This window comes from Ambystoma mexicanum, chromosome 1q, assembly GCF_040938575.1.
Source record: "Ambystoma mexicanum isolate Mex_15411 chromosome 1q, UKY_AmexF1_1, whole genome shotgun sequence".
NCBI lineage: Eukaryota > Metazoa > Chordata > Amphibia > Caudata > Ambystomatidae > Ambystoma > Ambystoma mexicanum.
Genome location: NC_090922.1, coordinates 79037728 through 79059932, shown reverse-complemented (window position 1 = coordinate 79059932; position 22205 = coordinate 79037728). Strand labels below are relative to the sequence as shown.

The window sequence follows — 22205 nt, the reverse complement described above, 5'->3', positions numbered from 1 at the left end:
CCCTTCACTGAGTTTACTGTGGCTCTCGATCTGCGTGATAGTGGCTCCGTCCTGGGTCCCCCTCTTCTGGGCGCTGACACCTCTTTGCTTTCAATGTTCTCTTTTTACACTGTTCAATATTTGCAGGATTCACTTCCCTTTCTTTCACAGTGCTTATAGATGAAAGTCTTTAGATTGTACAGGGATTTTGCTCGACCCTCTGAATGACTACTCGGACCTACTTCCCTGGCCCTTCTTCGGCCTTCTGGTAATTGTGGTTTCACTCAGGAGATCGACCAGATTCTCTTGAGTTAGCACCCGCGTGGTGCTGGTTTCCCTCTGCAGCTGGTCTCCCCTTAACACTTTACAGTTCTTTCCACAGTTCATTAAACTTGGTTCAAACTTGCCACTTTGCGATTCTCTCACTCAACAAAGCCCGGTTCTTAATGATTTTCCCCTCGACGCACCGGCTGTGATGAACTGCTTGGCTTTTGGCTTTCCTGGAGTCAAAGCTGGTAACAGGGGCATGAGAGCTTCCCTCAGTCCTGCTTAGCGACATAAGCTTGCCCCATGTACCGTTGACATCTGCTGCAAGACACTATTGGTCGCAGTCGTAGGCTCTCTTCTACGAAGGTTCCTACAGCCTGGGATAAAAAAGGGCAAGGTCACTTCTCTCCTGCCCGCTCTCTCGATTCCTGCCGCCTTTCTCCTTCTCTTGAACTGCCACGCCTGCGTAGCAGTGCTGTCTCCTGTGTTCTCCTTGCTCGTCCTGTGCTGTTACGCCACCCTTGTATCGGGACATGTCCGGTAAATAGGTGCATTACAAGTCTGTTGTCTGTCACAATGTGAGGAAGTGATCAGGGTGGAAAAGGAGGGTGGTAGAGTCCCTGAGTGTCCTACGGGGTAGGATGGAGAAAAGGGATTGGCAGATTGACCTTCGGGATATGATGGGGAAGGTTTGCGAAATGGACAAGAATGACCGGGATGGAGAAAAGAACATGGGGGGATTGTGGAAACTGTAGTATTCTGGCATAGTAGATTGGAGTTTCGAAAGATGACAGAGGGACGGAATTGGTAGGGTTTGTGACGCAAATGAGAGTAACTGGGATCGTAGAGTGAAAAGAGGGGTTGTGGGAATCGTAGTGTTCGATAAATACAGTAAACTGGGTTTTCGGGGAAGAATAATTAGAGGGACATGAGGAAGAATGCGAAGGGTAATGACCAGGAGTATTCAGATAGGGAACAGGCAAACGGGAATTCTGAGATGGATAATCTTCGGAGACGAGCAGGTTTGAAAACTTAGGGGATTGTTTCTGTATGGAGGGGTCATTGGATCTAGGTAGAAGGGTTTTAATGGGAGGAGGTGAGGCAGATGTATTATAGCCTATAAAGGCCTCCAAGATATTATTCGCCTCTCCTTCGGCATAGTACCGCGTCTCACCTGGGGCGTTCCCCCGAGCCTAACCCTGGGTTTCCCTATCCCGGTGATCCTCCCTCACTCGTCCACCCCCAGCGTTGGGATCTGAGAACACCAGCCTTCCCCATGCCACCTGAATAAGGGTTTCCCGAGGTGTACTTGGGAGAACACCCTCAGGTTTCTCACAGAACTCTACCTATTTTCTGGTTACCAAGAAAGACTGAGGACTGCGGCTGATCTGGGACCTGAGACGCTTTAACCAGTTCCTCAGAAAGGACAGATTCAAGATAGTCACTCTTGCAGATCCTCCAGTCCCTTCAGCTCCAGGATTAGATGGTGTAACTGGATCTTCAGGATGCTTATTTTCATGTGCTTTTATATCCCAAGCACAGAAAGTACCTGAGGTTCACCATTGATAGTTTTCACTATCAGTTTTGAGTACTGCCTTTCGGGCTCAACTCCGTCTAGAGGGTCTTCACCAGGTTGTGGCAGAGCATCTAAGCAGGGGAGGGATTCACATCTTTCCATACCTAGATGATTGGCTGATCAGAGCTTGTTCTTGAGAACAAGCTCTGGAACATCTCAACATCATCTGCCACGCTCGACACAAACTGGGTGTCTCCCTCAACTTCAAGAAGTGCTCAGGTGGCAAGCCTCCCGAGTTGAGGGCTTAACATATCTTGCAGATGGTAATGAGATTTCTGAGGTTGCTGGATCAAATGGCATCCTGCATTTTCCTGGTGTAAAATGTGCCCTTGAGTGGCCCCTCAGATTCCAATGGTCACAATCATCCAGCAGGATGACCAACCTTCTTTAGGTCCTGAGCAAGGTCGCACAGGATCTCCTGAGGTGGGCCTGGAAGGACAATGTGATAAAAGGGCAACCTTTTTGGCAAACCTGGCCACAGAGAACTGTAGTCATGGATGCTTCCCTCCCAGGATGGGGAGCTCACATGAGCGATCTCACATTCAGCGGACTTTGGTCCCCGTTGGAATAAAGACTACACACAAACCTTTTAGGACGGAGGTTGATCAGCCTATTTGCCTTCCATAAAGGTGAAGAACATCTTAATAATGACGGACAAAACAGTGGCCATACATTACCTCAACAAAAGAAGCAGTGCAGGGTCACTACCACTGTGCAGGGATGCAATGCAGCTCTGGGTTCAGGCGCTACAAAACAGGATCTCTGTCAGCTGTCTACCTAGCCGGAGAAGAGAATACGATGGCAGAAGATCTGAGCAGGCAGAGCATGATGTTCCACAAGTGGGAGTTGGCTCAGGAAGTCCTTCTAGAGATCTTCACCCTTTGGGGAACCTCTCAAGTAGATCTTTTTGCGTCCAGTATCAACAGGAAATATGACCTGTTCTGCTCCAGGGAATTTCCTCAGACCGTAGTTCTGGGGGACATGTGCGTAGTGGACTGGGAACTTCCCCTCCTGTACGCGTTCCCACCAGTCCCTGCCATTCCTCATGTAATCAGGAGCTTGAGGATGGTTGGGAAGACTCTGATCCTGGTTGCTCGGGATTGGGCCAGGAGGACGTGGTACCCAGACCTCCTAGAAATGTCCAGCTGCCCTCCATTCCGTCTTCCCCAGAGAGTGGACCTACTCCCACAAGAGGTAGGCAGTCTTCTTCACCCAGAAATCAGAACTCTGAACCTTCACACCTGGTTTCTGAGAGGTTAAAATACAAAGTTTCGGAACCTCCAGAAGACGTGATGGAGGTGTTGCTTTTGGCCAGAAGACCAACAACAAAAGCACAATACTGATACCGTTTAGTAGAGCTAAAGATATAGATCCTTTCATTTGCAATACACCTGCAGTGCTTTCTTTTTTTACTGCACCGAGCCCCTCAGGGACTGAAGGTAGCTACCGTAAACTGATACCTGGCAGTGTTATACATTTTTAAACACGCACAAGCGCTAGGCTCTTACTCTAAAATGCACATTTTTATGCAATTCCTCAAAGCACTGACAAATACTTTTCCACTGATCCCTTTTCTGGTTCAGTCGTGGGATTTGAACCTTGTACTAATGGGATATCTATTTGAACTTCTCCATTCTTGTCCTAGGTTTATTAAACCTAAAAACCATTTGGTAACCATAGCTTTCTGATCATAGAGTGAGTGAGCTACAAGGCTTGTCATGCAAAACACCTTTTACTATATTCTCCACAGAGAAGGTAATTTTGAGGGTTCGTCCTTTCCCCTCCCTTCCTTCCCAAGGTGGTGTCTGAATTCCATTTGACACAGAAGATAACTTTACCAGCTCTCTGTCCATCGCCTCACCCTTCTAGGATGAAGAGAGATTTACACAAGCTTGATGTGCAAAAGGGCTCTGTGCTTCTATGTTTCTAGGATGGCAAATCCCAGGCAAGATGACCAACTGTTTTCTGGTTATAGTGGCCATACACTAGGCTAAGCCGGGCCCAAACAAACTTTATCGCATAGGATCATCATATGCATTTCGGAGTGCTACTCCATTGTGGGAAAAGATATCCCCGAAAACTTAAGAGCCCAGTCTACCTGAGGAGTGGCAACTACTTTTGCTCTCCAGCGAGGTGTTCCAGTGGCAGACATGTTCTATGCCTCAACTTGATCCTCACTCCACAATTTCTAAAAGCGTTATTGCTTGGAGACACTGGGCCTCATTCCTAGGCTGCCGGTATCCTAGCGGTAGAGCTGCCAGGATACTGGCAAATGTAGTTACTGTTCCTGTCACCAGATCCGGCAGCGTAGCCGCCAAATTACGCATGACAGTGTGAATCCCCATTCATGGAATCCCATAGGACTCCATGAGGGGATTTGCCGCCCTTATTGGCACCGGCAATGAGAACTTTTTCTGCCGGTAGGGCACCTGGCTTGCTTCCAGCATTTAGCTGGAGGTAACCCGGGTGCCCCACTGGCAAACCTGTAGTCGGCCAGTGCAGTAAAGTGCCGGTATCCATGAAAACGGGCACTTTTTTACTCCACCGGCCCACTTAGAATGAGGCCCACTGTCTGGCCAGGATCCTCTATTTGGAAGACGGTTCTGCTTAATATCAATCAATAATCGGAACACTATACAAAAATCCACTTCTCCCACCCCATCTAAAAAACTGCTATGGGAGGCTATCTAATATGAGGAATCCGTGGGAGGACACAATCCATTAAAAGAACAAATTAGTTAGCCCTGGTAATGTTCTTTCTACTCAATTTTCCTCCCACAGATTCCTCATCACCCTCCCAGCCTAACCCTCTAACTTTGGGTGCATTTTTTAAATATACTGCTCTCGTTCAATGCCCATGCAGGTTATTTTATCTTCGAGTCAGCAGTGCAGAAAGAGGGAAATACTAAAAACGGAGGCAATAGTCGCAGTGCATGCTATTTATACAATTATTAACGTCCTGTTCGAATGCGGGAATGGTAACCATCGAGGGACATTGACTCGATGCTGCACAGCATCCCTTGCTGTTGAAATGTTTTTGGAGAGTGCAAAGCAGGATATGGATATACCCAATCGGTGGGAGGAACATCCAGTAGAAGGAACATTTCCAGGAGTATGTCCAGGGAATTTGTTCTCCTATCTACCCCTCATTCAACCCCTATCCTGCCATTCCATCTAAGCATATGTTGTCTCTTAGCTGTAAATGTCACAGTACATGCTGCACCAGGATGGAAATGCTTGGATAACCCCAATTAAGAGGAGGGGCCAATGGACATCTGTGCATGTGCCTTCTTTCATTTATACAGTGACAGCATATTTATAGTGGTTTTTCAACCATTCCTGTAACTGCAGCCATCCCAAGCCAATTTTGAAGGAACATCAAGGACTAGGATTACTAGAAGGGAAGTCATGTTCCCTTCTTTATCACTGGGTGATACGATTATAGTCTGTGCTGGCATAAAACAGTTTTGGCTAGCATTGCATAGCCAATTTGCAATTCTTTCTTGAGTTGGGTCAACAGGGGTAATCAATTTATTTATAAGGAAATGTGCAATTTCAAATAGTTGTAGTTGCTATTTGGTTTGTTCTTGTATTGAAACAATGTTGTTGCTAGTTTGGTTGGCAGTCAAACATTTATCAAGAATATGTATTGTGATGGGGTCTTATGTTGCTTAACTTCTGCCATCCGACAGACTCTTCGCTGATTACTTAAAAGCACTGTTAACATACGTTTACATAATCAATTTGTTTGCTTTTTATGTAAGTCTTTATTCTGCTTTTTTTCAAATTTGGCAGTCTGTACATTTATCCATTCAATGTTAAGCATTTTGCTTACCAAATATTTCTGTGAAATGTTGTCATTTTAACAGTTGACCTAATCACATCCAGTCCTCAGTGTCTGCATCGTTTATTAATATGGAGCCATACCCATGCAGGTGACTGCCAGTCTATTCCAAACTTGCAAAGTATGCTATCCTCTCAGTACTGTGGTGTTATTCGTGCAGTCTGGGGCTGTGGAGCAGGCCATGCCTACGTCATGGATACAGATTCAGATTGTAGCACGTTACTCATGGACACTACTTTGGCTGAAAAATGGAATCAGGACAAGAGCACAGAAGCGAACTTGACTGGAAACGGTGCAAATACAGACCATAGGGAGGGTGTTTCAATTTCCAGGATGCAACATGGTCATGCACAGGCAAATGTCTTCCAGCAGTCTCCAAGCAAAGAGACCACATTACAGACAGTGATTTTGGAGAACCAAACCTCACACTCCAGAAATTCATTTTACTATCAACCAAGCAGTACAGTCTCTTTGGAGGAGGATCCTCACCCAAGCATTGTGCAAGGTAAGAATTGTCTGCTCTTTAATTTACACTTAGGTTTGTAGAAATCATGGCATTGTTTTGTTTGTTGTATTCCAAACCTTTTTTGGGAGCTTGTAGGGTGGTCTGTTCTTCAAATCTTAATTTAACTTGAGCTCTGTCAATGCAATTGTTTTTATTTTTAGTAACTCATTTTACCTTCTTGTAACTTTGTATACTCCACATTAGTTTTATAATGTTATATTGGAATCACTATTTTAGTGTGATCCACACCCTTCTTCAGACAATGCCAGTTTATGCCTCTTCATCCATATATTGGCTTTCTCTTGGAGCAAAAGACTAAAGGTTGAGTGGTTTTGTTAAATAATTGTAAATCCCTAAACATTGTCTATCTTTGAAACCCAGAGCAAACCCAATGATATTTTGAATGCACAAACCCCTACCATAAAGAACTATGAACATTATTCATTCACGTCCACTCTGAAACTCACCTGCTTTGCCTTAAGAGGTATGCCACCATATCATAATGCATTGATCCCCGCTGTTGACAACCGGGTCCAGGTTTTTATTCTATAAATGCCGTCACCTCCTCCTAGATAACCCCTTTTACTATGTATTACTGTTATTTATCTTGTCCCTAATCCATGTCTTAAGACTTTCCCAAAACCATCTGTTAGTTCACTCATGCACATTTCGAGGGGATTGGGTCCTCCGATGTATTCCATATCTATGACAGTAATCACCACAGCTGTGCTGCTTCGGAAAATCTTTTGGCGTCTGTGTCCTGCGTCGATTATGTTGATACGCCATCCTCGAGGACCTCCTCCGACGTCACCAGATGTTGTAAGTAGGATGCACGACGCCATAGCCTCAGTTCCATTTTTTCCGCGAACATGTTCGCTTCATAGATCTCGGCGCGCCTCGACTCTTTGGAGTTTCTGTTCTTTCAGTTCTCGAACCTGTTCGTTTTGTGAAGTAAACTATCGGGATGTCTTCCTCTTTTTCCACCCCGCATCCGGGCTTCAGGAAGTGTGGGGACTGCGGGTCCAAGATGTCGGTGACGGACTCGCACGACGCCTGCCTCTGGTGCCTCGGGGAGGCCCACGACACGGATGATTGTGTCGACTGCCCGTCACTTACGTCCAAGGCCTTGCGGGACTGTAAGAAGAAGCTGTCGGTCGGTAAGGTGTCCAAGCCCCGGAAGGTGAGGTCCACTGGGCTTTCGACGGACGATTCAAGGGGCGACTCTCCGCGTCATAGTCATAAGTCTAGGGGGTCTCGGTCCCGGAGTGGGTCCCGCCACTCATCTGCCTCTTCGAGGCACTCCCGGAAGCGCCATCATCGGTCACCTTCCCCGTCCTCATCCGAGGACTCCGCCCGTCGGCAGGTTTCTTATCCCACCAAGCATTCCACTCCGGAGGAATGGGCTTCCTTCGGGAAGAAAATGTTGGCGATTCTTGAATCGCAGGGCTCTGGTCCGTCCACGCCTCCGAGAGGGGTCGGCTGTGACCGTACTAGAGACACCGCTCTTACGCCTTCGGGCTCGGGTGGTCGGCATGATTCGTGGGAGAGGTCCCGCTCGGACAAGGGGAATCGTTCTAGTCAGCACCGTTCCAGGTCCTGGTCCTCGACGCCCTCGAGACCGCGTGAACCTGTGAAGTCTTCGAAGACGACATCGACTCCTGTGGTTCTGAGGTCGTTGTCGGACTCTCTCGAGGCCCCGCCTCCAAGGAAGTCGTTGACTTCATTGACTCCTAGGCTGTCGAGAGACACGCTCGGTGCTCCGTCCTCGAGGCCTGTGTTGGAGCCGTCGATGCTGTCGTTGATGCTGTCGGTGCCATGCTCGACGTCGATGCCGAATCCGTTGACGCCTTTTGAGGCTGTGGTGTCAGAGGTACCCCCACGGGGGAACCCCCTAGAAAGGCTCTGGCCAAGGCAAAACATGTTTTTCTCCCTTATTCAATGCCCACTTTCCAGCCTATGTAGTATATTTCCGAGGTGGAAGAGGGTTCTGAAGATGGGTTGGTTCCTGACACGGTACCAGATGAGATTCTTTCTGGTCATAGCCAGATTTAGGACCTGCATCAGTCACTGCACGACGGCACTGGTCTGGACACCTCTCCGGAGGTGGAGTTCTGTAGGCCTGAGCCTGGCACCCATGCCGAGTCATCGTAACGGCGCCTTATGTCAAGTGTCATGGACTACTTGGGGTGGTCGGCACCCCCAGTTGATTTTGTGCAGGAAGACCTCCAAAGCTGCAGCGAAGTCGTTGGGCGCTGCAGTCCGCCAACCTCTGCCTTTTCGTCCTAGGGGACAGCAATGGAGGGGAGGTTCCTTTCGTTATTACTCATCCTTTAGTAAAGCGAGAGGAGCTGCAAGTCAAAGGGGGAACCGTAGGAGTGCCAGAGGTGGAAAACAAGGTACCCGAGGTGCCAAGGCCACGCAAGCAGTTGCCTCTTTGCCCTCAGGCAACGCCGCAGCCGCTTCTGCTCAGTCATGAGACCCATGCTTCGCCGGTTGGGGGAAGGCTGGCGCAGCATCTTGTAGAATGGCGTGCCATTACTCTGGATGTGTGGGTTCTGGAGATCTTAGCCCACGGCTACTGTCTTCCTTTCCGGTAGAGGCCTCACGACAATCCACCAGGGAATCTCTCTTTGAAGAGTCCGGAGCCGCTCCTTGCGCAGGAAATTCAATCCCTGCTGGAGAAAGGCGCCATAGAGCTGGTGCCTGTAGCTTAGAGGAACAAGGAATGGTATTCTCCTTATTTTTTGATTTCGAAGAAAGACTGGGGATTGAGACCCATCATGGACTTGCACGGTTTGAACAAACTCCTCAGGAAGGACAAGTTCAAGATGGTTACTCTCTCTCAAGTCCTCCAGGCCCTTCAACGTCAGGACTCGTTGGTGTCTCTCGACCTCAAGGACGCTTATTTTCATGTGCCGATCCATCCCAAGCCCAAGAAGTACCGGAGCTTCGCGGTTGGCGACTTGCACTTTGAGTTTTGCGTCCAGCTGTTCGGATTGACCTCCGCCCGAGGGTTTTCATCAAGCTCATGGTGGTGGTGGCAGCGTATCTCAGGAAAGGGAGGATTCATGTCTACCCCTACCTGGCCGATTGGTTGATCAGGGCACACTCTCCCGAGCAAGTCCTGGATCATCTGTCCGTCACCTGCCACTCCCTTCACAAGCTGGGCTTCTTCCTCAACTTAAAGAAGTCCCACTTGACGCCAACTCAGTGGCTCCAGTACATCGGAGCAGTGCTCGACACGTCCCTGGGGCAGTGTTTTCCTCCCCAGTTGAGGGCTTGCCACATTCAGCAGATGGTGCACAAGTTTCGAAATGCACAGAATCTCCCGCCGTTTGAGTTCTTGAGGTTGCTCGGCCTAATAGCATCCTGCATTCTCCTGGTGCCAGAGGCCAGGTTGCGGATGAGATCTCTGCAATGGGCTCTCAAGCTCCAGTGGTCTCAGTCCTCCGGCAGGATGTCGGACCCCATTCAGGTGCCGCCCTCGGTCGCCCAGGATCTTATGTGGTCTGCCGACAAAGGCAATCTGATGAGGGGGGGTCTCAGTTTTGGCTACCCTGGCCGGAGGTGACGATCATGACGGATGTATCCTTCACGGGATCGGGAGCTCATTCCAAAGAGTGGACAGTCAGCGGTCGTTGGTCTCCTTCAGAGTCCAGACTCCATATCAATCTGTTGGAGCTGAGGGGCGTCAGGCTTGCCCTGAAGGCTTTTCTGCCGACTGTGCGAGGAAAGAATGTCCTGATTCTGACGGACAACACGGTGGCCATGCACTACCTCAACAAAAGGGGGGGGGGCAGGGTCACTTCCTCTGTGCAGGGAGGCGATGCAGCTCTGGTTCTGGGCCATCCAGCAGGAAATTTCAATCTCGGCAGTTCATCTGGCCGGAGACGAAAACGAGACGGCGGATGCTCTGAGCAGACAGAGCACGATCTCTCACGAGTGGGAGCTGGCTCAGGAGATTCTCCTGGAGATCTTCGACCTTTGGGGGACCCCTAAAGTGGATCTCTTCGCCTCCAGTGTCGACCGGAAGTGCGAAAGGTTCTGGTTGCAGGAATTTCCCGTGGTGGAGTGATCATTCCCGCTGCTTTACGCGTTTCCTCCAGTCCCTGTCATTCCGCAAGTTCTGCGGAGGTTACGGAGGTTCGGTTCCTGGATGATCCTCATTGCGCCGGCATGGGCCCGGAGGACGTGGTACCTGGACCTTCTAGACTGGTCCATCTGCCCTCCACGTCGTCTTCACTACCGAGACGATCTGCTCTCACGGGAGTGGGGTCAGGTTCTCCATCCAGAGGTCAGGTCCCTCAACCTTCACGCTTGGCTTCTGAAAGGTTGAGGTATAAGGATTGGGACCTCCCTGAAGACGTGATGGAGGTGTTGCTTTCGGCCAGACGGCCGGCAACAAAGTCCCTGTACCGTTGCCGTTGGAGAAAGTTCTGCGACTGGTGCAGGGTTCAGAAGGTGGATCCTTTTTCATGTGACATTCCTGTCGGTCTGTCTTTTTTGCTTTCTTTGGCCCACAGGGGCTTGCAAGTGGGTACCATTAAAGGTTACCTGGCGGCGCTGTCTAGATTTAAGCACTCGTCTGAGGAGTGTTCTTATTTTAAAATCCCTTTAATTTCTCAGTTTCTGAAAGGGCTCACTAATGTGTTCCCTCCGTCACCTTTCCGGGTGCCACGGTTGGGATCTGAACCTTGTTCTCAAGTTTCTAATGGGTGCTCCCTTTGAGCCTTTGCATTCTTGTCCTTTGAGACTGTTAACCCTTAAAACTGTGTTTTTAGTTGCGGTCACTTCCGCTCGCTTTCAGTTAAGCCACCCTTCACTGTGTTTCATAAGGACAGGGTTGTCCTTAGAGTTCGTCCTTCCTTTCTTCCGAAGGTGGTGTCGGAATTTCATTTAAGCCAGAAGGTTATTCTTCTGGCATTTTATCCTCCTCCACATCCTGGTAAGGAAGGGGAGAGGCTCCCTAGGCTGGATCCTAGGAGAGCTTTAGCCGGTCAAGTAGCACGGCGAGTAGAGCGCTCGCTTTGACATCCGTGCGGGGTCAAACTCAGCCTTTCATCCTTCCGAGGTCGATAAATGAGCACCACACACCGTGGGTAATAATAAGCAGCGCTCAGATATCTGAGGGTTCGTAGTGCTATATAAATGCCAAATTATTATTATTTAAGCTTCTACATTTCACGCATGTCCCGGGTCAGAGTGGACGATCAACTCTTTATTGGTTACGCTGGAAGGCGTTTGGGACAAGCTGTTAATAAGCACACTTTGTCTCGATGGATCATCTTGGCAATTTCCGAATGTTGGGGGTGTTCCTATTCGTAACATCTGTGATGCAGTCACCTGGGCTTCCGTCCATACTTTTGTACGTCACTACTCCCTCGATTCTATCCGGGGGCAGGATCTGGCCTTTGGCAAGGCGGTCCTTTACTCTGCAATTTGATTGGGCATTCTAAATGTGTATATTCTAAATTCTTTTCCCACCTCCTTACGTTGGTACTGCTTTGGGAGTCGGTCATAGATATGGAATACGTCGTAGGACCCAATCCCCTCGAAGAACAAGTTAATTTCTTACCTGGTAACATTCTTTCGATGGGATGGTCCGACGACGTATTACATATCGCTTCCCTCCCTGCCTACCCCGCTACAGAATTTCTTATGCGATTGCAGCTTATGTTTCCGCAAGGCTTTCTGTGGTCATACTGGCAGAAGATTGGTGCCACACGTTCTGGGAAAAAACTACAACTGAGGTTACGGGCGTTGTGCGTTCTACTTATAACATCTGGTGACGTCGGCCGTCAGGGGAGGTCCTCAAGGACGGCTTATCGACGTCATCAACGCAGACGCCAAAAGATTTCCCGTAGCAGCACAACTGTGGTGATTACTGTCGTAGATATGGAATACGTTGTTGGACCATCCCATTGAAAGAACGTTACCAGGTAAGAAAGTAACTTGTTCTTCTCTACTGTAAGCTTGTGAGATTGTCCTATTACATTTGAATACTCAGTACATGGTTCTGGTCAAACACTGTTCTCAAACAAAATACAAAAAAAACATTAATCGCAACTGGCATTCACACAAACTTTAAACGGAATACTGAAATGTAACTTTGTGTGAGGTTATGGGATTAACTAAATACTTGAGACTAAGATTTAAGTTTAACGCTATTTCACACAAGGAAGGGTATGATGAAGACCTGCATGGAGGCTTATTAACCAAAAAGAGTGTATCCCTGTTGTGAATTTGATTAAAGTTTATAAGAAAACAGCTTACCACTATACCTCCATGTTTTAAAAGGAGTCTATGCTGCATGGGTCTGATACAGGACACCCACTATATGTTGCGAAAAGAAATTGCTTTTAATTCCTAAAGTATAGAAAACTATCTGATACATATAATACAAAATTGACCAAACAACAAATGTGGTGCTGAATAAAACAAGTAATCATATTTAGAACATTCAAAATCATCAAAGAACATAAATACTTTGTGGTACAAACATGTGCAATACTTCAAGTTTTGTGACATAGAGTAAAAATAAATATAAACTTTGCTCATTTGTTAATTTAAATGTCTATGCATTCTTGTATTTTGCTTGCTATGCATTCTTATGCATGCTGTTAATGACCTGCATGAAGGGGCAACGGAATACCAAAACCAGGGCTGCCTTTCCATCGTAGCCAAATATACTGTGCCTAGAGCAAATCAATGTAGCAGCGTGGTCAGAAAGGAAGCAATAGCCTCTGTGGTTTGTATGTCAGTGACCCTCCCAAGAGATGACACCAGAAGCCCTCACAAGCTCAAGGTCATTGTATTCTTTGTGGAGAAGTCTGGTCAGAGACAGATGGCTTCAACTCAGACAGGCTCTTGGGTGTATTTTGATACTCCTCAAAAAGGGTTAACTCATTAAAATAGTGTAAGGATGGAGGAGAAACACAGTGGGTACAGGTGTTCTTTAAAATCAGATCTAATGTTAGAATGCACAATTCCCTAGTCTTTTAACGGGTGTCAAAATCCGGTTCCTAAAGATGCTAGTATAAAACGGGACCCTAGGATCCAAACTGTAAAGTTCATAATATTGAAAGAGGAGTTAGTCCTGGCCCAAATTTGACTCATCCAAAATACCTTCCAGCATGAGATATTGTTACCCTGTGATACAAGGTCGCCTTTCCTAGGCCCATGATGATCGTTGCAGCAGCATACACCTACCAGCAAGAATGTATTGTTCAGCCTTGTTTTATGAGATAGCAAAATTATTAACAGCAGGAATTTCTCCCCCCTGCTGGGGTGCATGGCAGACTGAGGTTTTTCTAAACTACAAGGCAAGGATCACCCTCCGGAACTGTAATCCACAAGTGGCTGAATCTTCTCATCCTCACACTGATGTTTCGGCTGCTGTCAGGGTCTAGGTTATAGCGCTAAACCCGATATCAAATGAAGCTTTCTCTCCTCATTGGCCACTGGCCTTTCAGAATGTTGTCCATTGTACCCAAACGTGCTCTGCAACATGCACTCCATTCTGACGGACCTGGGTCAGTAACAGAACTACAATAGCAGGGTCTCCATGCTCACGCACCTTCTCATCTCTCTGGTTTGCTGTTCGAACTCCCTCAAAGCTTTTGTCTATGTTCTTCTTTAACACACCTCCTCCTCCACCTCCTCCAAATTTCCCTATCATTCTTGCCATTATGGGCACGCTACAGTATCATTTGGGAAAACTAATGAGCATACATGTACGGGGCTTTTTATTTCCCCGAAACATGTAGTGCAATTCAGGCAATGTTAAACCTGGATCGCTAGTTATGGTTGTGCTTTGAATTGTCTTTGGAATTCTGTCTACGTTTAAATTGTCTTGAGTGTCAGAAAGCATTGTTCTTATGTGAGTGAGCGCCCCTGTTCAGCCGCAATCAGCAACAACTCACCATACCTTCATAGTTGTTCCACAAACCAACTTGCGTGATCCTGTTTCAAGTGACTGCTTCAGCATTAAAGAATTTTAAATGAAAGTGTGGTACATTCCATAACTACAAACTGATGGTCTGCACTTTCTACTCCCGCAGAGTGCCCCTACTCCCCCTTTTGTTTGCTGGATTACAGAGTGCTTTTCTCTCTCCCTAATTGAGTAATTGCATTTCTGACCACGGACAGAGAGTTCAAAAAATTGGACTTTGAACTCGGACGGAAGCGTGTTCTCAATTGCTCTGCTGAGAGCTCGTACTCTTTTCGCTTGGGATGTTCTCAACTGTTCAGGTCCCTAGTGAGGGTGATGGGCATTTGCACTAATCTCCTGCAAACATATCATGAGCTCTCCTCTTAGTCCCTCAGTCTTACGGAGCCACTTGTGAACCAATCATATGCTTTTTCTATGGAATGTAATATTTGTTTCCATTATCCTTTGGCAGTGGTCTGCGTGAGTCCTAGCCACTGTCGCGCTCACTACCTCCCTGCTAAGGGAAACCTATATTGTTATCAATAAAATAGATGCAATGGCTAACCAAGCGGTAGGGACCTCCTCCTGTGTCTATATAGATGGATACTACTGTGTAGTAGCCTGTGCTTGGGGTGACCCGCTCAAAACTAAGGGAACATCCAAGTACCAGTTGAAACTTAATCCAATGTCAGTAGGATTTCTCCCTCTCCTATGGTTGCTTACTGAAGCTTGGATTGGAGGGTTGACTCAGTATAGGTCCAAGGCGGGGGGAGGTTGAAGCTTGCCCCCTGAACAATGCTGCACAGAACAGTAGGATAGGCCAGCAGCTGTGCTGAACTGTCCGGTATGATTTCCCTGGCCGCTTTATATGCTTAAATAATGTATTCTTTTTGTTGTAAGTTCAAAAGTCTTCAAGTTATTCTACACGGCCGTTCAACTTTAGACGGTTTAGGAATGGGAGCTTTGTCTGCTTTTTCAGTAAAAATTGAGTGCTGATAAGCCATGTGCAGATGTTTCTCCAGCATGGGGTCTGACATGGATTCACATGCTCATGAATATTCCCCGTCGTCAGGCTGGGAATCCTCGGTAAAGAAAAAATCAGTATCAGTTTCGTTTCTGATCTGTCTTTCTTGGTAGTAACCAATCACTGATCTCTGGGTCATACTGCCCCCAGCCAATGACTGCCCTCTCCCTAAACCCCTCCCCTGGCCGCCATCCTCAGATTTTTACCGCACATTTAAGTGTTGGGAGTCCTCGTGCTTTAGCTCTCGAGCTTTTACTGCGTTTTTTCGCTTTTACAGGAGATTTTCTCATTTTTTCGGTTTAATCGAGCCTCAAGCGCCACCGTTTCCACTTCAGATAACGGGGCCCCTTTTCGGAATTCTTCTACGCCCCTCAAGGGTGAAGTTTTCGTCGAGTTATGCTGCTCGGAGGTTCCAGAAGATCTGAGGCCTACCTCAACGGACATGGCCCAGGACAAGGGAAGCTCGACTCCCAGATCCAAGCTGTTCAGGATCTGCCCGGGATGTGGATTGCAAAATGTTTTCAAGGAGGACGAGCATTTGAGATTTCTCTACTGCCTTCATGAGGACAAGACGCATGTGGAGAAGGACTGTGCGTTCTGCAAGAACCTGTCGGAACGGACCAAGCAAGATCATCGTTCCTGCCTCGCCACCTGGCTGGAGAAGGGCACAGCAGGTGAGAAGGCGAAGAAAAAGTCTGAGTGGTCTTCTAAGTCCTGTGAGGGTGCCCCGGCGACGGGGGGCCAACAGAAGGCCAAGCACCGCGAGTCCGTGGGCACCGGGAGCACCGAAAGGTCGGGCTCTTCGGCTGCCAAGCAGGGCGCGACTTCCCCGGCACGATCAACCACGAGCCAGCGCTCTGGTTCAGGGAAGAGGAAGTCCGAGAACCCAGGTAAGCTTCTGGAGAGGCCCCGGTTGATCTCGAAGGGAGCAGAGGGGGAGCGAGGCGATGATCCTCCCCCCCAAAGTGAAGGCCCAGGACGCACCTAAGGTGGTGAGAGCCTTGATCCACCCGGCAAAGGCCTCTATCGAGATTGTCGCAGCGGCCCTGGTGAAGCCGGCAGAGACTACGCCAGTGGAGGCGGCCTCGGGGCCCAGAATTTCCCTGCCACCACGGAGGGAATCCTCTTTCCAGCCCATCGTTAAGACCCCCGTGAAGACCCCGGTGGAAAAAGGGGAGAGGGGGGGGCTGGTGGCCATTACGGACTCAGATTCAGCCTCCGAGGAGGATCTGGTGGAAACCGTGAAAGGCCTCAACGAGAGGTTTGAGAAGGTTCGATCCCAGGGGAAGGTTCCTGCTGATTTGATCGAAGATAGCAACGATGGCGAAGACAAGGGCCCAGTGGAGCAGCCATCCTGCCCGTCGCAGCCATTGCCCGAGCCCCAGGATAGCTCGGCGGCCATTTTGTTGGCGATCCAATCCTTATGTACTGAGATAAGGATGAGGTTACCACGGAGCCCGACGGAGGATCCAGAACCAGGACCGTTTGGAAGCCCTCCGAAAAAGCAGAGGAGACTCCACCCCGCACCGCCCTTCGTGCCCACGAGGCCTGTGGACCCCTCATCCCCCTCGCCGGACCCTCGGGATGATACGGCGACGGATACAGCGACGGGGACGGACAACGACGGTGGCGATGATACAACGGACATTCCTTCATCAGCCCCGGGCCTCTCCGCCCGACGAAATTGGCTCTTTCCACGCCATGATAGCCAGGGCATCCGAGCTCTTCCAGCTCTGCCCTGAGGAACAGAAAAGGAAGGCTTTCTTTACCAATGACGGGAGGCCAAGAGAAAGACGGTCCTCGCAGTACAGTTGCTCGACGACATCTGGGCCGAGGGGCTGGCTATCCTGAAGAACCCTTCCACGACACCTGCCAAAAGGGATAGGTACGAGAAGTAGTACCGGGTCCCCGATGCCGCTCCCTTGTGCCTCAGGGCCCAGCCTACGCCGGACTCGGTCATCGCAGCAGCGGCCAAGAAGAAAGCGGCGGGTGCGGCGGCTTCAACTTCCACTTTCCCGCCGGGCAGCGAGGGCAAGAAGTTGGACTCCATGGGACGACGAGTCATCTCGTCGGCGGCGATGACGATTAATGCGGCCAATGCCTTAGCGATTGTGGCCCGTTATGACAGGGAGCTTTGGTTCAAGATAGCTCCCCTGTAAGACTTCCTACCGGACGACAAGAGGGCGGAGGCCCTACAGATTCTGCCGGAAGGTGAGTTGGCATCGGATCACGCCATAACGGTGGCAATGGACATTGCCGATACCGGATTTCGCCAGCTGGGCAACAGGGTTTGCCTTCGACGACGAGGATGGCTCAAGGCGACAGACTTTCGCCAGGATGTCCAGACCAGAGTGTTGGACATGCCGTTCAACGGCAACAACCTGTTTGGGAAGACTGTGGATGAGTCCCTCCAGGCCATCAAGACCGACACAGAGACAGCCCGAGCCCTAGGAGTCCTTCAGCAACGGCAGCCCTTTCGGAGCCCCGGAGGCAGACAGGGAGCCTCCAAGGGATCCATCAGTGGCTCTTCTACGCACTGCCATGCAGCCCGCTCCTCGTCCCAGGAGGCCTACAGAGACCGCGGCAAGCAAGGAGGGTCTCGCCGCCGTCGTCAAGGAGGCCATGGTGGCAAGGCCTCTTCCAAGCAGGACTGAACCGGCCGTAGCGTCGGGCCCCCACCGAAGCACCCCGGTGGGAGGCCAGCTGACGAAGTTCGTCAGCGTGTGGGAGTCCATCTCCACCGACCGTTGGGTGCTGGACACCCTGACCCGCGGACACTCGCTAGAATTTCAAAAGAAGTGTCCTCACATTCCTTCCGTGGCCAGGAAGTAGAATCACGTCCCTCAACTGCTGTTGGAGGTAAGGGTGATGCTCAAGAAAGGTGCCATCGAGCTCGCCCCCAAGAGGCTCCGGGGCTCCGGAGTATACTCAAGGTACTTCCTCGTCAGAAAAAGACGGGCGGTTGGCACCCCATCCTGGACCTGCGTCGGTTAAACAAGTACAGCAAGGCACAGAAATTCAGGATGGTCACCCTCCAGCACGTGCCTCGCACCAGTGACGGCGCGGCTGCACCTGCAGGGGATCCACGTCTACCCCTACCTGGACGACTGGCTAATCCGTGCAAGGTCAAGAGAACTCGCCGTCGAACACATGGCGAGGACCGTCCGCCTGCTCACGGAACTGGGATTCGTCATCAACTACCCCAAATCCCACCTGGTTCCGTCGCACGTGGCACTGTTTCTGGGAGTGAAGCTCGATACGGTGGAGCGATTGGCATCTCAGTCGGAAGAAAGGACGAAGGCCATTTTGGTCAAGGTGCAGCACCCGTTAGCCACGGATGTGGCCAGGGTGAGGTCCATCAAGTCCCTCCTCGGGATGATGTCCTCATGCATCTACCTTGTGCCCCTTTGCAGACTTCGGATACGTCTGCTACAAGAGTTCCTCAACGCCCGCTGGATTCAAGTGGCGGGCAGCTTCAAAGACGGGATCCCGCTCGACGAGGAGTTCCGTCGGGCGATTCTATGGTGGGGTACCCGTGCGCACCTCACGGCAGGCACGGAGTTTCAGACCCCGGCATATCAGGAGACGGTGATGACGGATGCCTCCCTGGAGGGATGGGGGGCCCACACCGGAGATCTCCACGCAAGAGGCCTCTGGCTCCCAGAGGAGAGGTCTCTCCACATCAACATCCTGGAGCTACGAGCCGTGTTCTGGGCGCTCAAATCGTTCCTTCCGTCCCTCAAGGACAAAGTGGTGAGGATCTTCACCGACAACACCACCACAATGTTCTACATCCGGAAGCAGGGAGGCACCAGATCCCCATCCCTATCCAACGAGGCCCAGGATCTGTGGCACTGGGCCGTCGCCCAGGGGATGTTTCTGGTTCCCTTCCACCTGGCAGGAATAAAAAACACCATTGCCGACTCACTCAGCAGGGAGCTGCGCTCGTGCCACGAGTGGGAACTACGTCAGGACCAGGTGGATCGGCTCTTTCAACCATGGGGTAAACCCCAGATCGACCTGTTCGCGACGGCGACAAACTCCAAGTGCCAGAGGTTCACCAGCAGGTTCACACAGCCAAGGAGCATTGGCGATGCTTTCTCGTTCCCTTGGGACGGCCTGTTCCTGTACGCGTTCCCTCCGTTGCCGTTTCTGCTCCATCTCATCAACCAGCTCAAGAGGTCCAGGTGCAGGATGATCCTCGTCGCACCGGCGTGGCCGAGACAGATCTGGTTACTGGACCTTCTGGACTTGTCAGCGTCCCCACCTATCAAGCCGGCGACGGACACAGATCTTCTCTCCAGAGAAGGAGGCGCCATTCTTCATCACGACCCGGAGTCGCTGAACTTGCAGGCTTGGCTCCTGCAGCACTATAGTTTGGACGATATGATATCCCGGCTGACTGCAGAGAGGTTCTTGCAAAAGCCAGGGCGTCCTCAACTCCCAAGTGCTATGGACATAAGTGGAAGAGGTTCTCTGTCTGGTGCCGTGCACAGAAGATTAACCCTCTGCGGGTTACGGCCCCTCAAGTATTGCCGTACCTACTGTCGCTGGCAAAAGCTGGACTGGCTCACGCCTCCATCAAGATACATCTGGCTGCCATCTCCCGATACACCAGAACTACAGGACGGGCGTCCTTGTGGTCTCATTGCCTGGTGAAGGAAATTATGAAGGGACTATTCTGATCGTTCCCGCCGGTGAAGGCCCCTGCCCCGGCGTGGGAGCTCAACGTGGTGCTGACCAGGCTCATGGGAGCCCCATTCGAGCCTATGCATTCGGTGCCGTTGAAGTTCCTGTCGTGGAAGTCAGCATTTCTCGTGGCCATCACCTCCGCACGACGAGTGGGAGAGATCCAGGCCCTATCTTGCAAGCCTCCATACTTGACTTTTCATGACACGAGGGTGGTGCTGAGGATGCACCCCTCCTTTATGCCCAAGGTGCCGTCGGACTTCCACCTCAACGAGCCCCTGGTGTTGCCAGTTTTCTTCCCGTCGCCTTCGTCGCAGGCCAAGAGGACTCTGCACTCGCTGGACGTAGCTAGAGCGCTGAAGTTCTACGTGAACCACACGAAGAGTTTTCGGAAGACATCACAGCTGTTTGTGAAATTTGGACCTGTGAATCAAGGGAAGGCTCTCTCGAAGGCTTCCATTTCCAGATGTCTCTCCGGCTGCATCATGCACTGTCACCGGTTGGAAAAAACGACTGCTGCCCGGCCGTCCGAGAGCCCATTCGACCAGAGCGATCGCTGCTACCACGGCGTTCCTGTCTGGTGTGCCCCTGCTGGACATCTGCAGGGCTGCTACGTGGAGGTCGACACACACCTTCACAAGATTCTGCTGCGTCGATCGGGACTCCAGGGAGGAGTCCAGGATCGGCCAAGCAGTGCTGCGCAACCTGTTCACTTAAGGTGAGCCTGGCGAGGAGGTAAGAGATGCTTAATGTTTAGTTGTTGTATTACTTAATGTTGAGCCTGTTGCCACCTCCCGTGGTTGTGCATGTGTGTACTGGTATGTATTCTTATATTCATGAGCATGTGAATCCATGCCAGACCCCATGCTGGAGAAAGAACAAGTTACTTACCTGTAACTGTTGTTCTCCAGCATGGGTCTGGCATGGATTCACATGCGAACCCTCCCTCCTTCCCCTCTTCAGCTCCTCACTTGGCCATACTGCCACTTTACGTGCTACCAAATCTGAGGATGGCTGCCAGGGGAGGGGCTTAGGGAGAGGGCAGTCATTGGCTGGGGGCAGTATGATCCAGAGATCAGTGATTGGTTACTACTAAGAAAGACAGATCAGAAACAAAACTGATGCTGATTTTTTTACCTAGGATTCCCAGCCTGACGACGGGGAATATTCATGAGCATGTGAATCCATGCCAGACCCATGCTGGAGAACAACAGTTACAGGTAAGTAACTTGTTCCTTATCAGATATATATAGATAAGAACGTGACTGATTTAACCTAGGTGAATTGATAAAAAGATTCAACAAAACATTGAATAACATGGGCTGATCGGGGGAACCTTGTCCAGTGATTTACAGAGAGCACATTATGGCTTGCTCTGGGTCATGTATTTCAGATTGTCTCTGAAGGAGGATATTGTCCAAAATGCACCATTCAGCTTTTAGATGTCTGCTTCTGAGTCGCATTATATTTAACCACTAAATATTCTTTTTGGATTGGAAATCAAGGATTTACTTGAAATTTGTTTGTTCTTTATGACCGCTTTCCTTGAATTGTGCTTGTCGTTTGGCTTAAGATATGAGCATGCAATACTGAAGACAGTTTTTTATTCATTAATCTTTAGGGATTTGTTTAACCAGACACTGCCGTATCAGTGTTTCTGTAGTGCTTACAAGAAATAGACAAAAAATAGATAATAATAGTTGAACTTAGCTTCTAAGTTGGTGGTGCCCACTCCCTTAACACACACATTGGGGTTTATGCATTGCAATGGAAAGGGGCGAGGAGTGAGAGAGCAGAAGTGAGAGGATGCACAAGGCTGGCGGCGGATGGATTTAGGAAGGTGCTGTACTGCAGACTGTGGGAAGGGGATCTGGTGGAGATGGCACCAGCCAAGTGGTCAAGCCTTTAATGGATTGCAAGACTAGCACAAGGAATGTCCAGAGGAAGCAATTGAGAGACAACCTGCATGGGTCTGGTGGGGAGAGGTGGGAGAAAAGCAGGAAATATTGTAATGTCTTGTGGCAAAGTTGAATATTTTATTGAGAAGGATGATGGAGTAGATGGGGAAGGCTTAGGAGGAGGCTAGAGCACTAGTTCAAGTCAATCTGTACCAGAGTTGAGGTGAAGGATTTCACAGAATGGTAGTTGGAGTGAGGGCTTACTTTATTGATGCTCTGTAGGGTGATCCTGGCAGCACTTGTGGCAATGAAGTGATGTTAATTCAGATATCTGTCGAGCAGTATCCCAAGGTTTTGCACCTTCAGAGATGGGGTGAGTAGGTCAGGGGGGGAAGGTCAGTCCACATTGCTAATCCACTTCATTCTACTACACAAGATCCCCTCACCTTCCACAGATCTCCCTCGCCAGGCAAGCAAAAGCACAATACAGACC

The 22205-nt window shown here is 49.8% G+C and overlaps 1 protein-coding gene across 3 annotated transcripts in view; it reads left to right on the top strand.

Annotated features, from left to right (window-relative positions):
- ZNF276 (zinc finger protein 276) overlaps nt 1–22205 on the top strand; it is a 921405-nt gene that overhangs the window by 475341 nt on the left and 423859 nt on the right. The window contains exon 4 of one of the 3 annotated variants that reach the window (XM_069635568.1): nt 5692–6171. The exons of 1 other annotated variant lie outside the window; for it this stretch is intronic. In XM_069635568.1, coding sequence (XP_069491669.1) covers nt 5692–6171 — 480 coding nt within the window. The remainder of the gene's footprint in view (nt 1–5691; nt 6172–22205) is intronic. One more of the 3 variants, XM_069635569.1, reaches the window with a different exon arrangement.